This window comes from Lolium rigidum, chromosome 2, assembly GCF_022539505.1.
Source record: "Lolium rigidum isolate FL_2022 chromosome 2, APGP_CSIRO_Lrig_0.1, whole genome shotgun sequence".
Lineage (NCBI taxonomy): Eukaryota > Viridiplantae > Streptophyta > Magnoliopsida > Poales > Poaceae > Lolium > Lolium rigidum.
This window is the reverse complement of record NC_061509.1, coordinates 226,621,390-226,638,181: the sequence shown is the minus strand read 5'-3', so window position 1 is coordinate 226,638,181 and position 16,792 is coordinate 226,621,390. Positions and strand designations below refer to the sequence as shown.

Here is a 16,792-nt window from a genome sequence, read left to right as displayed (position 1 = left end):
AATGATGTCCATGGTGCTGCAAGGCGATGTCATCGGTTCAGTTGCAGGCGGTGCCGTTCGGTCGTACCACGGTGACCAAGGATTGTGCTGCACCAACAGAGACGCTAGATATACTTGGGAGGCTGGTCATAATGGGTAGTATCATAATAGATTTTTCATTTAGTTCACGACGGGGTCTCGATTCTATAATATGCGGATGACACTATCATTTTTCTGGAGCATGATTTAAACAAAGCGTTAAACATGAAATTAGTTCTATATTTTTTTGAGCAATTGTCGAGTTTGAAAATAGACTTTCATAAGGGCGAGTTGTTCTGTTTTGGTAAGGCCAAGGAGATGGAGAGTGACTATAAAATTCTGTTTGGGTGTGACATTGGATCAGTACCATTTAGATATTTGGGTATCTCGATAAATTTTCGTAAGTTAAAAAATAAGGATTGGAAACTAGTTGAAGATCGATTTGAGAAAAAATTAAGCAGTTAGATTGATAAATGCTTTCTTACGGGGATCGTCTCGTACTTATTAACTCTATCCTCACAAGCCTTCCGATGTTTATGCTTTCTTTTCTTGAAATTCCGAAAGGGGTTAGGAAGAGATTGGGTTACTTCAGATCACGCTTTTTTTCTGGCAAAGTGATGGTCATAAACGGAAATATAGATTTATAAAGTGGAACATAATATGCAGGCCAAAAGACCAAAGAGGGTTAGGAATTGAGGATTTAGATCTCAAAAATAAAAGTTTGTTACCCAAGTGGCTACATAAACTTATTAGTGAAGATGGTATGTGGCAAGAGTTGTTGCACAAGAGATATTTAAGTTCTAAAACTCTCTCTCAGGTTTCTGCTAATCCAACAGACTCCCCTTTTTGGAAGGGGCTTGAAAGTAAAAGATAATTTTTTAAACGTGGTTTGTTTTAGATAGGTAATGGTCAGAGTACTAGATTTTGGGAGGACATTTGGCTAGGACAAAGGTCTTTGGCTAGTGAATATCCATCTTTATATAACATACCACATGAATGTTACTGTTGAGAATGTGTTATCCGCCTCATCGCTTAATACTGGTTGAGAAGAACGCTGAATGATTATAAGTGGGAAAGATGGACTCATTCGTTAAATAGATTAATTATGGTACAACTCTCTTATAGTGAGGATACTTTTAAATGGAGCCTCATGTCCTCTGACATTTATACGGTTAAATCCATGTACATTGATTTGCTTAATGATAATCTGTTTTTCTTAATAAGTATATCTAGAAGATGAAGGTACCTTTGAAGATTAGGATTTTTATGTGGTTTCTTCATAAAAAGGTTATACTCACGAAGGATAATTTAGTCAAGCGTAATTGGCAGGCGGACGCGAGATGTTGTTTTTGTGATCATGAGGAGAATATACAACACTTGTTTTTAACTTGCCCGTTCACCTGCATGATATGGAGAATTATTTACATGACTTTCAATATAATTCCCCCTTTAAATATTACAAATTTGTTTGGAAATTGGTTGAATGGGGTGCCCAAAATAGAAAAGGCTCATCTTAGAGTGGGTGTATGCAAATTTATTATGTATAAGATCTATTTGATATTAACTTTTCTCGTAATATACGCTATGATACGATACCTATGTTACTCTAATCATCTCTCTTCTCCTTAATTAGCTGCAACATCACCATTCTGATGAGCCTAGGATGCATGATACTAGGTTTGGCTAGCCTAAATGGAGGGCTAGGCTCCCAGTCAATTTATGTTCTACTTTCAAGGCAATTAACGACAACTAAATCAAGGGTTCAGGCAGAATCTGATTCCTCTGAAATCATTGATGCATGCAAAAGAGATGAAATGTGGTGGAATGATGCGTCTGTTTTCGCAAATTGTGTTGATCTAGTCACCTCTATTAGTGATATTTCCTTTAGCCGCTGTCCGAGGGAAGCTAGTGGAGTGACCCATGAGCTAGCTAGGTTTTACTTTTCAAATTGCTCTTCTTGTAGTTGGGTCGATGAACACCCGAGATTCCTGCTAGACTCTTTCCTTACCAGGATACCTAAGAGAACTGCTAGTTTAATATATTTGGTTTATTTCAAAAATATTTAACAACAACTAATATGGAAAGGAGAGAGTACTAATTAGGCTCTCATTCAACCCCAAAACAGCCCCCCCTCCCCCCCACAAACGTGGGATCCACTTGGTTATTTTGGCTGAGTCCATATCCGAGATATCGCCGGTCCCATCTTTCTTGGGAAGAAGGTCAATGTTTGCGGAGATGAGACAATGAAGATTATTGAAGTGGAGATTTGTGAACCCGTGAATCATATTGTTTAGACATATCAAAAGAAAAAATGTGGTGAGTATTGCACTTTAGAGACCGAAAAACGGAACACCAAGCATATTTCCCATATAGATGCAAGTGGGCTAACACAAGGGTAACCTCTATCTCTTCAGTTTTTAAAAAAATGAACTAACTTTTCTCATAAAATCATTATGTTGTACTCCCCCCATTCCATTAAACATGTCGGAGATTTGTCTAAATTTGGATGTATCTAGCCACTAAATAGTATCAAGATACATTCAAATTTTGAAAAATCTCATACAAGTTTCATGAGACGGAGGGAGTAACAAATTATTTTAATTTTTTCACTAAAGAGGGTAGAGGCTACCTTGATATTAACCCACTTGCATCTCTAATTTCCGACATGTACAAATTATCTCCATTCCTAAGGCGCACACACGTTTTGAGATTTTTTTTGACATCTCATTTCGAGAATTTTGACCGAATGAATTGAGCTACAATATGTTTATATAGTACATAATTAGTACCGCTGGATTCATATTAAAATACACTTGCTAATGATGCAAATGTTATACCAATAATCTCTATATATTTGGACTAATTCTTGCTCCAAGATAAAGCATAAATACATACGCCTTCCTCATTGGAGTAGAGTGAGTATATTGTTCGAGACATACAAGCTGATGTAGCTTTTTTTATTAAAAAAATAAAAATGCGAGCATGTTATACAAAAAAGGGTAGCTTTTTTTTATTCTGGCTTCAAGGCTTCCGTAGGGGAGAAAATAACGGTGAAAGATGGAAAAACTTGAATGGGCACACTTTTTGACTTTTTCTTTTTTTATATCTCTTAAATTATGTAATATTTCCATTTGATTATTTTGCAAGTCACTCAAAAATAACAAATAAAATGGGAGAAAAATAGTTCTGAATTAATTTACAATTTCAATTTTTAAATTATTTTAAAATTCAAAATAAATTCTTGATATATATATATACATAATGATATAAAAATCTGAAATATTTTTCCCACATTCTAGTTGTTATATTTATGTGAACCGGAAAATTTCAAGTTTAAAGATTGTGTGGTGTGAGAGATGTAAATGAGAAATTGTTTGAGAGGAGGAAAAAAAGAGCTAGCACGAATCTTAATGCAGTATAGACAGTCTAGGTACGGGTGCGCACTGAGCAACTGCTCTGAAAGTCCCCTCTCGTGAAAAATAGCAACGAGTCGACAATTTTTTTGCAAAACCTTTTTGTCTATAAAAGAAATATATTAGTATTGCAAACCATATACAGTACGTAGATACTTCTGTTTCGACAGGATATGCAGTGGGTACATGTCAAAGGTGTTAACCCCTTTTAGGTCCATGGAGCTGTGTATTGGCTTTGGGCGGCAAGGGAGCTAGGCAATGGAGGCTCCACATACTTGCGCTACGGTATTATCGTCGTGGGTCAGGTCCGCAATAAGGCAAAGCTTCTTGATCAAATAGGAAACTAGAAAGGCGCAAGCTGTGCATGTTCGTCTGGGACTGACCCGCGCGCGCACGGCATCTACCCGCTCGAGCATATATACCCCACGAGTGCGCCGGATATCACTGTACCACCCATAAGCTAGCCGTCGATCGCAGTTCGCCACTGCATCCTTTTTCCTCTTCTGCGTATCTGACATTTCTCCCTGCAACTTTCCCCTTTTCCATCCATCGCCGGAACCACGCATGGCCTCCAAATCGGTGGACACAGCAGGTAACTAACTCCGCCGTTCATGGCTCTGTTTTACGCTCTGTTCGGCGGCAAGCTTCTGATGCTGGCGCTCACGGCGGTGCTCCTGCGTGTTCTGCGATCAGGGGGCAAGCTGAAGGATGAGCCGTCGTCGTCCATGGCGGACGTGTACAACTCCGAGCTGACGCCACTGCAGCAGCACGCCGCCTTCTTCGACCGGAACAAGGACGGCATCATCTACCCCTCAGAGACCTACGAGGGTGAGTCAGTCACCCGCGCCATGCCGATTAATTTGCCTAAGATATACACAGTTACCTCTCCGCGCCTCAAATGTTTGCCTTAGTGATGGTGGAGCTTCTTCTTGGCAGGGTTACGCGCGATCGGGTGTGGAGTTGTGGTGTCTGCCGTCGGCGCCGTCTTCATCAACAGCTTTGTCGGGCCCAAGACCGTCCCGGTATGCAAAGAGCACAACCAACCTCACTTTCGCTCCCTCATCTATCTATGTGTGTGGATGATGGAGATGCGTTTCAAGTACTGTTGTGCTCACATTACAGTTGTGCTCTACCCAGAAAAAAACAAGTATTCTAACCTGGCACACATTAAACGAAATATATTTGTTATATTCCATAAGAATAAATCATTGGAATCTTATTCGAGAGGTTTCTAATGGTATATTTTTTTTGGCATATCAATTTTATTTTGTTGGTCAAATCTAGAACTTAGAAATATGTGAAGGCCTTGTATAGTAGGAACAAGTCAATATTAAAGATGAAAACTAATCCATGCATTTTTCTATTTCCAACTTTGAGGATCCTTCAAATTAGAGAGTCCCTTCTGTCTGAATCATTCAAAACTTAACAAACTATAAGAGTGGGGCTAATTTCTTGTCGGCCACTTCAAGTTTTACAACAAATAATGGCTTCCAGTGACACGCAATGAGGTTTTGATTGTTAATTCAGGTGTAAAGAGGTGATGATCGACCTGAGTTTTCCATTATTAACTCTTGTTTTATTTATGCAGGAGAATGTGAAGGCTCCAGCCTTCAAGTTCCCCATCTATGTAAAGAATATCCAGAAGGGCAAACATGGGAGTGATACAGATGCTTACGATACCCATGGAAGGTATAGATACTACTAATAATAGTACGTTCCCAATACTTATCTAACTTAGAACACAGAAATATAGAAAAGTGATATGGGGAAATTGAAAATATCATAGTTGAGGTTGTTATAAATTCAATCTTTAGTTCTACAAATATTACCAATTTATTCAAATCATAATAGCTGTAAAATACATGTCTCAAAAACTATGTATAGGCCTAATGTAACATGTTTTTTAAGAAAATATAGTAGTTTATTTATTAGAAATGATATATTTTATGCAATAAAATTCATCCAATTACTTGGTAAATAATGTGCGAGAGAGAGTGAGAGTGAGAGAGAGGGGGAGATAGAGAGAGGGAGAGAGAGATGAATTCTAGCTTCCATGGAGCTCTTTTTTCTAAAAAATACATTCAATTTTTTTAAAACTCTTATAAAGTGTTTTCCACATTTAAAACTAGATGCTTTCTACATACTTATATATTTCAAAGACGGTTATTTTAATTTGGGGATATACAACAACGACAAATATGAGGGTTTATAATAGTTCTAGTACTAAATCGCTATTTCCTACGCTCGAATATATATTCTCATTTTTTCCTTATAGCACAAAGTTAAAAATATTTATTACGGGTATTATTTAAATGTATTTTTAGGGAAACATCTATGAGTCCATAGAGTACTTTTTCAAATAGTTGAAAACTGCAAAAGTATTTAAATCCAAAAAATTTATACTCCATGGATCATAGGATAAAAAGTCCACAACAAGAGAGACATACATGTAGAGATAGAGAGAGGGAGACAATGAGGGAGAGGTTGAGGGTGACACAGAGGGAGAGAGGGAGAGCGGGAGACCGGCAGAGACAAAGAGCGAGAGAGGGGTAGGTAAAGAAAAAGAGTGGGAGAGAGAGAGAGAGAGAGAGAGAGAGAGAGAGAGAGAGAGAGGGAGGGAGGGAGGGAGGGAGGGAGGGAGAGAGAGAGAGAGAGAGAGAGAGAGAGAGAGATATGTATGTATATATGAGAGAGGGGAGAGGGGGGCGGGGGGAGATACATGGATGCCAGTCACAACTCATGAAATCCTAAAAGGAACAAGCAGAGAACGGTTCCACATTTATGGCATGGATGCAAGGCTACTAAACATCTGGTATTTTTGTGTGTTACCTGGGTAATGTAATAGTGGTGTACACTCAATAAGCCACTACTTCCAAATGCAAAACATATGAGATTAATGTATAATTCTATTTGGCCGTGTCACTATAAAATGTTCCAGTTTTGCTTGTGAAAGTCCTATAATTGTTGAATCGCACTTTGCAATGTTAAGTTGTTCGATAAGGAACACAATGATAACACTAAACGTTTGAATTTGTTACCTAGGGTCCTAGGGTGTGTAACATGGATCCACAAATTCTAACTCTATTGTATGTAAAAATTCCAGGTTTGTTCCTGAGAAGTTTGAGGAGATATTCAAGAAGCATGCCCACACCAGGCCTGATGCCCTAACGAGCAAAGAGTTGGATGAGTTGCTTCAAGCAAACAGGGAGCCTAAAGATTTAACAGGACGGTAAGATTTACTCTATCTGGAGGAATAATGTAAATACAAGAATTTCTCGCGTGAGCTCAATTTTTGAAAAAAAAACATGGCAGGGCGGGTGCCTTTGGAGAATGGAAACTTATCTATTCACTGTGCAAAGACAAGGAGGGATTTCTTCACAAGGAGACTATCAGGGCAATCTACGATGGCAGCGTGTTTGTGAAGTTGGAGCAAGAGAGAAAGCAAGCTAAGGAATTAGAGAAGAAGAAATAATGAAACCTCCAATGGTACCTAGTATTTGTAAATTACGGTGTGGTTCTGATCGAGTTTGTTACCCCGAACTAGTGTTTTATGGTGACTTCATATGTATTTGTTTTCCATTATTTGTGAAATGAAATTGAGAGTTTGATTCTAAAGATATGGCAATCATTTTAATTTTGTGAAATTCTCAATTCACATGTCCATTTAATTATACATGTTTTTGCTAGTCTTGCTTATCAGCAAATATATGATACCATTATTATGTTTTGTGTTTACTTTCTTCTCAACATATGTGCATTGTAACTAGTCCTTAGCTAACTATGAACCTAATGTTTGACTAGGTTAGGCCAACACTATTACGATTTTTTTAATGGTTGCATGAACATAGAAATGTCATAAGACATTGTATTCTCTTGCACCGTGTTGATGTGACTTCAAGGAATTATTAAAATATTATAACAACTAATATGTTTGACAGAAAAATAATTATTATTCATTCTTGCATTTTTTGTTTATATTTTCCTTTACAGCGCTTGGAGCACAAGAATGAGGGCAGGAGTTTTGTAGGATAGAAGTTCACTTTCTTTGCTTTTGTAAAACTTCTGTAGGAATCCAAACATCTAGCCTGAATCGGAGGAATGTTGTTTACATATGATTATTTTTTTCCTTTGTAGTGTTTCAAATGCACCAATGAAGGCAGGAATTTCATAGGATAGGAATTCACTTTCTTCACTTTTTCAAGAATTATGTAGGATTCCAAACAACCACTATCTCCTCATTTTGTCCATTCCTTAGCAGAAGTCCGAGGCACCTCAGTCACTAGCGAAGCTAAATCTGCGAGATTAGAGAAGTGTAGTGTTTGACGAAAAATTGTCGTAGTTATACAAGTTCATAAATCTCAAATTAGTTGAAAGTGCATGCAAAATGTCAACAAAGGTTTCCTCAGTGAAAATGAGGAAGAAGAGTACAAAGGATCATGAGGATCATGTGCACTAATGCACACGTACGACGGTACAAGAGAAATAGAAGCGTATTGATCCAGGAATAATACGTGCACATAGGTGATCGATTTGTTCTGGCTCGCACATGCACGCATCGGAACCTGGCCGTTTGACTGAGCTGGTTCTAGGTTATCGTTTTGTTTGGATTGATTATCATTTGCCCGAAATAGTTAAAAAAGAGTCGACCTTCGCGAAGGGAAGGCAACTCGCTCCGCACGCGACAAGTGAGCGCTGTGGTGCCATAAAATTCCTGGGAAGTGGTATTCCTGCTCGCCACGTGTCGTAAGGGGAAGTAAGGTGGGGATGGGGGAGGAGAGAGAAGACTGAGTTGTGTCAGTTTTTTCCTTTTTCTTCCAGATTCGTTTTTTCAAAATGAAATATCTTGAGAACCGTAAGTCAAATTACGAACCGTTTTCACTTTTGAGATCCTCGCATCGAGATCTTTAAAACTAGATCCCATGTTGATAGGTTTGGAGTTATTTTTTTTCCGTACTTCCAATAATATTATGATTGTACCTGTGGTGTGTACCTAACTGTACTCGTGTTTCAACTGATAAGTAATTCTGTTTTTAGTGTATTTGGTGCAATTTTTTCCTTTACTCAACTGTACTCGTCCGTGCGCGGGACTGTACCTGTACTTACGCGCGACTGTACCTGCTCGTGTGCGCCACTGTACTTCTGTACATGTACTTGCTTGTGTTCACGATTGTACCTGCTCGTATGCGTGACTGTACTTGTACTCGCTCGTGTGTTCAACTGTACTCGTGTGTTGTGCGTGACTGTACCTGCTCGTGTGCACGACTGTACCTGCTCGTGTGCGTGACTGTACTTGTACTCGCCTGTGTGTTCAACTGTACTCGTGTGTTGTGTGTGACTGTACCTGCTCGTGTGCACAACTGTACGTGCTCATGTGTGTGACTGTACTCGTTTGTTGTGTGCAACTGTACTCGTGTGTTGTACACAACTGTACTCGTGTGTCCACAAGTAACTGTATTCGTAAGTTTGATCGGTAGCTATCCGTACTCGCGCGGAGGTGATGTGCGCGCGGCCGTACTCGTGCGGAAGGAAGTGGAGTACGCGAAAGGAAGTGGAGTACGCGCGGCGACGTACTCGCGCGGAGCGCGCGACCGTATTCGAGCTGGAAGGACCGCGCGGGTGTGATGCCACGCGTCAAACGCACGCCGCACGGGAGATAGACCTTTCCAAAGGTTTCCCTTTTTCTAGTCATACCCTCATTTGCCTTGTTTGGATGCACATAATTGGACTTGGTATTTGGGAATCTAGAATTGAGGCTACAATTCTGCCCGTTTGGATGTGTTAGGTATTGGGTTCTGGAATCATGGGCCAATTCCGAGCGTACCCTCCCACGGGCCAAAATAACACGTAGCTCGATTCACTGGTCATGAGCTCCGTATTCCCTCAGAATCGGTCTCTCCCGAGAACTCAAGTGCGAGCGAGAACTGGGGAGGTGATAACCCACAAGTATAGGGGATCGCAACAGTCTTCGAGGGAAGTAAAACCCAAATTTATTGATTCGACACAAGGGGAGGTAAAGAATACTTATAAGCCTTAACAACTGAGTTGTCAATTCAGCTGCACCTGGAAAAGCACTAGTAACAGGGATGATGTGAAAACACCAGTAATATGAGAGCAGTAGTAACAGTAACACAGCAGCAGTAGCAGTAATATGAGAGCAATGGCACCAGAAAATAGTTGATACTACTTCCAATGACATGTAGGACCGAGTATATGATGATGAGAGATGGACCGGGGTTCCCAGCTATCTACACTAGTGGTAACTCTCCAATAACAAGTGACAAGTGTTGGGTGAACAAATTACAGTTGTGCAATTGATAGAATTGAAATAGCATTAAGACAGAACATCAAGATCATTAATCATGTAGGCATGTTTCTCATATATAGTCATACGTTCTCGCAATGAGAAACTTGTACAACATCTTTTGTCCTACCAGCCGGTGGCAGCCGGGCCTCTAGGGAATCTACTGGAAATTAAGGTACTCCTTTTAATAGAGCACCGGAGCAAAGCATTAACACTCCGTGAAAACATGTGATCCTCATACCTAAGCCTTCCCCTCCAGCTTGTCCCAATTTCGTCACTTTGGGGCCTTTGGTTCCGGACATAGACATGTGCATACAACTTGTAGATACAATCTAAGCAATAAGTATAGAGCTTAAATCTAAGATCATGCCACTCGGGCCCTAGTGACAAGCATTAAACACAACAAGATTGCAGCAACAATAACTTCACAAACTTTATAGATAGACTAATCATAATGTAACAATCCATCGGATCCCAACAAACACAACACCGATTACATCAGATGAATCTCAATCATGTAAGGCAGCTCATGAGATCATTGTATTGAAGTACATGGGGGACAAAGTACCAACTAGCTACAGCTAGAACCCGTAGTCCATGGGGGAACTACTCACGGAGCATGATGGAGGCGGTGGCGTTGATGGAGATGGCTTCCGGGGGCACTTCCCCGTCCCGGCAGGGTGCCGGAACAGAGACTTCTGTCCCCCGAAACGGAGTTTCGCGATGGTGGCGGCGCCCTGGAGTCTTTCTGGAGTTTCGTCAATTGGTATCGATGTTTTAGGTCACCAGGGCTTAAATAGGCGAAGAGTCGGAGTCGGGGGGGGGGGCCACGGGGCCTCCTCACACTAGGGGGGCGCGCCCCCCCTTGGGCCGCGCCGCCACCACGTGTGGGGCCCCCAGGGCACCCCTCTGGTCCCCCTCTGACTTTCTGGAAGGTTCCGGGAAAAATAAGATGTTGGGTCTTCGTTTCGTCGAATTCCGAGAATATTGCCCGAACAGCCTTTCTGGAACCAAAAACAACAGAAAACAGAAACTGGCCCTTCGGCATCTCGTTAATAGGTTAGTTCCGGAAAATGCATAAAAACATTATAAAGTGCAAGCAAAACATGTAAGTATTGTCATAAAACAAGCATGAAACATCAGAAATTATAGGTACGTTGGAGACGTACCAGCATGTGGTGACCCTGCATACCACTGCATGTTGTAGTATGCTAGTCGTTGATATAACATTCACGAAGTACCATTCCGCAAATATTACATCCCTCAGAGTAGTACAACAGAACATAGCAGGTCCATAACTCATTCATTTATTATTACAAGCATAATATACATATCATCTCGGAGCTCCTCTTGGGTCCTAAGAGGGATACTCCTGGGTTCGAGGCGAACCCAACTTAACTTACAATATAGAAGTTTAACTAGGTTGTACATTTATTCCATCGAGCAGCTAAGTATTAAGAGTTCGCACTGCTCGGATACTACTACTACTCGGTGATTCTAGACTTGATCTCCTCCGGAAGCCTCCCCGGTTCCGTAGACTATAAGGTAGTCTACGCCTTCAACACCTCCAGAGAGGTCTGGTTCTTCATAGCCGATGATCTCGGCTCCTTCAGGGTTGTCGTGGTCCTCCTCCAGACGGTTCAGACAATCTAAGCAGGGGATTTAAGAGTGGTATGAGTACGAGCGTACTCAACAAGTTCATTATAGAAAAGAGGTGTTTAATGCACTAGCTACGATACTAGACCAGAAAGTCTAATACCAATGCAAGTTTTGATAAACATTTCTTCAAGAGGTTGCTTTTATTCTGAAGAGCTATGTCCGTCAGCCTTCACCGGTTTACTAGAACTTCATGGAGTTCCTTTCCGGCAACGTTCGCAGTTCCAAATCCCGGAACAGGGAGTGACAGGTCACGGTTCTTTACACTCTGCAGAGGTGTGTTGCTTTACCCATAAGAGATCTTAACCTTGGTGCCAACCGGGCAGCTTTCCTGTCCACACTTCCTATGGTGTGAGGCCCGGTATAAGGTCTAGCCAATCATGTTCCTCCGCTACCTCGAACACCCACCCTTTGTTGCAAACTCCAACCGTGGGTCCACGCCGGTCCCATTATTCCCATAGATTTCAGGGTGGACCCCGACCACGACGTCAATGCAGGGCTCTACCATACATTCCTACGCCGGCAGCTGCAACCCATCATAGACCGCAATACCGTGGGGACTTAGGACTCCCTGATGTCTACGGGTGCTTCTATTCTTGTAGACAGTGTTGGGCCTCCAAGAGCAGAGGTTTGTAGAACAGCAGCAAGTTTCCCTTAATTGGATCACCCAAGGTTTATCGAACTCAGGGAGGAAGAGGTCAAAGATATCCCTCTCAAGCAACCCTCGCAATCACGATACAAGAAGTCTCTTGTGTCCCCAACACACCTAATACACTTGTCGGATGTATAGGTGCACTAGTTCGGCGAAGAGATAGTGAAATACAAGTGGTATGAATGAATATGAGCAAGTAGTAACGGCGCCCAGAAAAGTGCTTGCTGGCGTGCAGTTGATGGTAGTAATATTGCAGGAAGTAAAGATGCATCAAAACAGTAAACAAGCGATGATTGCAGTATTTGGAAACAAGGCCTAGGGATCATACTTTCACTAGTGGACACTCTCAACATTGATCACATAAATAAATAAGTTCTCTTCCTTTGTGCTACATATACTCTTGTTTGATAATGAACACCATTCGTTGTGTAGGGCTACAAGAGCACCTCAATGCCGGAGTTAACAAGCTCCACAACATTCGACATTCATATTTAAGTAACCTTTATAGCATAATAGATCTTTGCAATTTAAACCGAGTACTAACATAGCATGCACACTGTCACCATCACACTACGAAGGGAGAATAAATCACATCAATACTATCATAGTAATAATTAACTCCATAACCTACAAGAGATTATGATCATAGCCTACGCCAAGTACTACACGATGCACACACTGTCACCATTACACCGTGAAGGAGGAATAGACTACTTTAATAACATCACAAGAGTAGCACATAGACTAATAGTGATACAAAACTCATATGAATCTCAATCATGTAAGGCAGCTCATGAGATCATTGTATTGAAGTACATAGGAGAGAGATTAACCACATAGCTACCGGTACAGCCCCGAGCCTCGATGGAGAACTACTCCCTCCTCATGGGAGACAGCAGCGTTGATGGAGATGGCGGTGGTGTCGATGGAGATGCCTTCCGGGGGCACTTCCCCATCCCGGCGGCGTGCCGGAACAGAGACTCCTGTCCCCCAGATCTTGGCTTCGCGATGGCGGCGGCTCTGGAAGGTTTCTCGTACCGTGGTTTTTCCGTATCGAGGTTTTAGGTCAGGGACCTTTAAATAGGCGAAGAGGCGAAGTCGGAAGGCTGACGAGGCGATGACACAATAGGGGGGGCGCGGCCCAAGCCCTGGCCGCGCCACCACCATGTGTGGGCCCCCTGTGGCCCTCCTATGGCCCCCCTCCGGTGTTCTGGAAGCTTCGTGGAAAAATAGGATGCTGGGCATTGATTTCGTCCGATTCCGAGAATATTTCCTTACTAGGATTTCTGAAACCAAAAACAGCAGAAAACAGCAACTGGCCCTTCGGCATCTCGTCAATAGGTTAGTTCCGGAAAACGCATAATTATGACATATAATGTGTATAAAACATGTGAGTATCATCATAAAAGTAGCATGAAACATAAGAAATTATAGATACGTTTGAGACGTATCAAGCATCCCCAAGCTTAGTTCCTACTCGCCCTCGAGTAGGTAAACGATAACAAAGATAATTTCTGAAGTGACATGCTATCATAATCTTGATCATACTATTGTAAAGCATATGAGATGAATGCAACGATTCGAAGCAATGATGAAGATAATGAGTAAACAAATGAATCATATAGCAAAGACTTTTCATGAATAATACTTTCAAGACAAGCATCAATAAGACTTGCATAAGAGTTACTCAGAAAGCAATAGATTCAAAGTAAAAGCATTGAAGCAACACAAAGGAAGATATAAGTTTCAGCGGTTGCTTTCAACTTCAACATATTTATCTCATGGATAGTTGTCAACATAAAGCAATATAACAAGTGCAATAAGTAAACATGTAAGAATCAATGCACACAGTTGACACAAGTGTTTGCTTCTAAGATAGAAAGAATGGGTAAACTGACTCAACAATAAAGTAAAAGAAAGGCCCTTCGCAGAGGGAAGCAGGGATTAAATCATGTGCTAGAACTTTTTAAGTTTTGAAATCATATAGAGAGCATAAAAGTAAAGTTTTGAGAGGTGTTTGTTGTTGTCAACGAATTGTAGTGGGCACTCTAACCCCCTTGCCAAACAGACTTTCAAAGAGCGGCTCCCATGAAGGACGTTATCTCTACCAGCAAGGTAGATCACCCCTCTTCTCTTTTGTTTACACATGTATTTTAGTTTTATTTATGGTTGACACTCCTCCCAACCTTTTGCTTACACAAGCCATGGCTAACCGAATCCTCGGGTGCCTTCCAACATTCACATACCATGAAGGAGTGTCTATTTGCAAAATTAAGTTGCTTACCGATGAATCAGAGCAAAACATGTGAAGAGAATTATTAATGAAGGTTGATTAATTGGGGGTCGGGAACCCCGCGCCGACTCTTTTTGCAAAATTATTGGATAAGCGGATGAAGCCACTAGTCCATTGGTGAAAGCTTCCCAACAAGATTGAAAGATAAAACACCACATACTTCCTCATGAGCTATAAAACATTGACACAAATAAGAAATAATAAAGTTTTGAATTGTTTAAAGGTAGCACATGAAGTAATTTACTTTGGAATGGCAGAGAAATACCATGTGGTAGGCAGGTATGGTGGACACAAATGGCATAGTTTTTGGCTCAAGGATTTGGATGCCCGAGAAGAATTCCTCTCAATACAAGGCTAGGCTAGCAAGGTTGTTTGAAGCAAACTCAAGTATAAACCGCTACAGCAAAACTTACATAAAAACATATTGCAAGCATTATAAAACTCTACACTGTCTTCCTTGTTGCTCAAACACTTTTACCAGAAAATATCTAGATCTTAGAGAGACCAATCATGCAAACCAATTTCAACAAGCTCTACGATATTTATCCACTAATAGGTTTAAACTACATGATGCAAGAAACATGATCTACTTGAGAGCTCAAAACAATTGCCAAGTATCAAATTATCCAAGACAATATGAAGCATTTTCTTTTTCCAACCAAATAGCAATAATTGCAATAGCTTCCAACTTTTATCATTGAACTTTAAAAGTAAAACGAAGAACACAAGTGTTCATGTGAAAAAGCGGAGCGTGTATCTCTCCCAAACAAGGATTGCTAGGATCCGATCTTATTCAAACATAAACAAAAATAAAAACACACAGACGCTCCAAGTAAAGAACATAAGATGTGACCGAATAAAAATATAGTTTCAATAGAAGAAACCTGATAAGTTGATGAAGAAGGGGATGCCTTGGGCATCCCCAAGCTTAGATGCTTGAGTCTTCTTGAAATATGCAGGGATGAACCACGGGGGCATCCCCAAGCTTAGACTTTTCACTCTTCTTGATCATAGTATATCATCCTCCTCTCTTGACCCTTGAAAACTTCCTCCACACCAAACTCGAAACAAACTCATTAGAGGGTTAGTGCATAATTAAAAATTCACATTTTCAGAGGTGACACAATCATTCTTAACACTTCTGGACATTGCTCAAAGCTACTGGAAGGTAATGGAACAAAGAAATCCATCCAACACAGCGAAAGAGGCAATGCGAAATAAAAGGCAGAATCTGTCAAAACAGAATAGTCCGTAAAGACGAATTTTAAAGAGGCACCAGACTTGCTCAGATGAAAATGCCCAAATTGAATGAAAGTTGCGTACATATCTGAGGATCACGCACGTAAATTGGCAGATTTTTCTGACTTACCTACAGAGAAAACTGCCCAAATTCGTGACAACAAGAAATCTGTTTCTGCGCAGTAATCCAAATCTAGTATTGACTTTACTATCAAAGACTTTACTTGGCACAACAATGCAATAAAATAAAGATAAGGAGAGGTTGCTACAGTAGTAACAAATTCCAAGACTCAAATATAAAACAAAGGTACTGTAGTAAAATAAACACATGGGTTATCTCCCAAGAAGTGCTTTCTTTATAGCCATTAAGATGGGCTCAGCAGTTTTAATGATGCACTCGTAAGAAATAGTAGTTGAAGCAAAAGAGAGCATCAAGAAGCAAATTTAAAACACATTTAAGTCTAACCCACTTCCTATGAAAAGGAATCTTGTAAATAAACAAATTCATGAAGCATAATGCAACAAGCATAGAAAGGCAACACAAGCGCAATTTCAAGATTTTCAGCATATAGAGAGGTGTTTTAGTAACATGAAAACTTCTACAACCATATTTTCCTCTCTCATAATAACTTTCAGTAGCATCATGAGCAAACTCAACAATATAACTATCAAATGAAACATTCTTATCATGAGTCTCATGCATAACATTATTACTCTCCACATAAGCATAGTCAATTTTATTAGTAATAGTGGGAGCAAATTCAACAAAGTAGCTATCATTATTATTCTCATCATCAAATATAGGAGGTATAGTATCATCATAATAAAATTTACTCTCCATAGTAGGTGGCACCAAAAGACCACTATCATTATAATCATCATATATAGGAGGCATATCATAATCAACATAAACTTTCTCCTCAATACCCGGAGGGCTAAAGAGATCATTCTCATCAAAACCGACCTCCCCAAGCTTAGAATTTTCCATAGCATTAGCAACAATAGTGTTCAAAGCATTCATATTAATAACATTCCCATTAGCATGCATATAAAGTTCCATGGTTTTTTAATTCTCTCTTCAAACACATCATGTCCTAATTCAAGATAAAGTTCATAAAGATCTCTCATATTTTTGTTGTTTTCCATTATGCCTAACTAGTGAAAAATAAAAACAAGAAACAAAAAGATGCAATTGCAGGATCTAATGGAAATAGCTTCGA

General features: G+C 40.4%; 1 protein-coding gene across 1 annotated transcript; it reads left to right on the top strand.

The window, feature by feature from the left end:
* The first annotated feature begins 3,896 nt into the window (after nt 1–3,896).
* Nucleotides 3,897–7,068, top strand: LOC124688248 (probable peroxygenase 5). Its single transcript, XM_047221953.1, has 6 exons — nt 3,897–4,023; nt 4,125–4,259; nt 4,368–4,453; nt 5,020–5,120; nt 6,535–6,660; nt 6,744–7,068. Exons 1-6 carry the CDS (start codon nt 3,996–3,998, stop codon nt 6,901–6,903), a joined length of 636 nt encoding a protein of 211 aa, XP_047077909.1. The 5' UTR covers nt 3,897–3,995; the 3' UTR covers nt 6,904–7,068.
* The last annotated feature ends 9,724 nt before the right edge of the window (nt 7,069–16,792 follow it).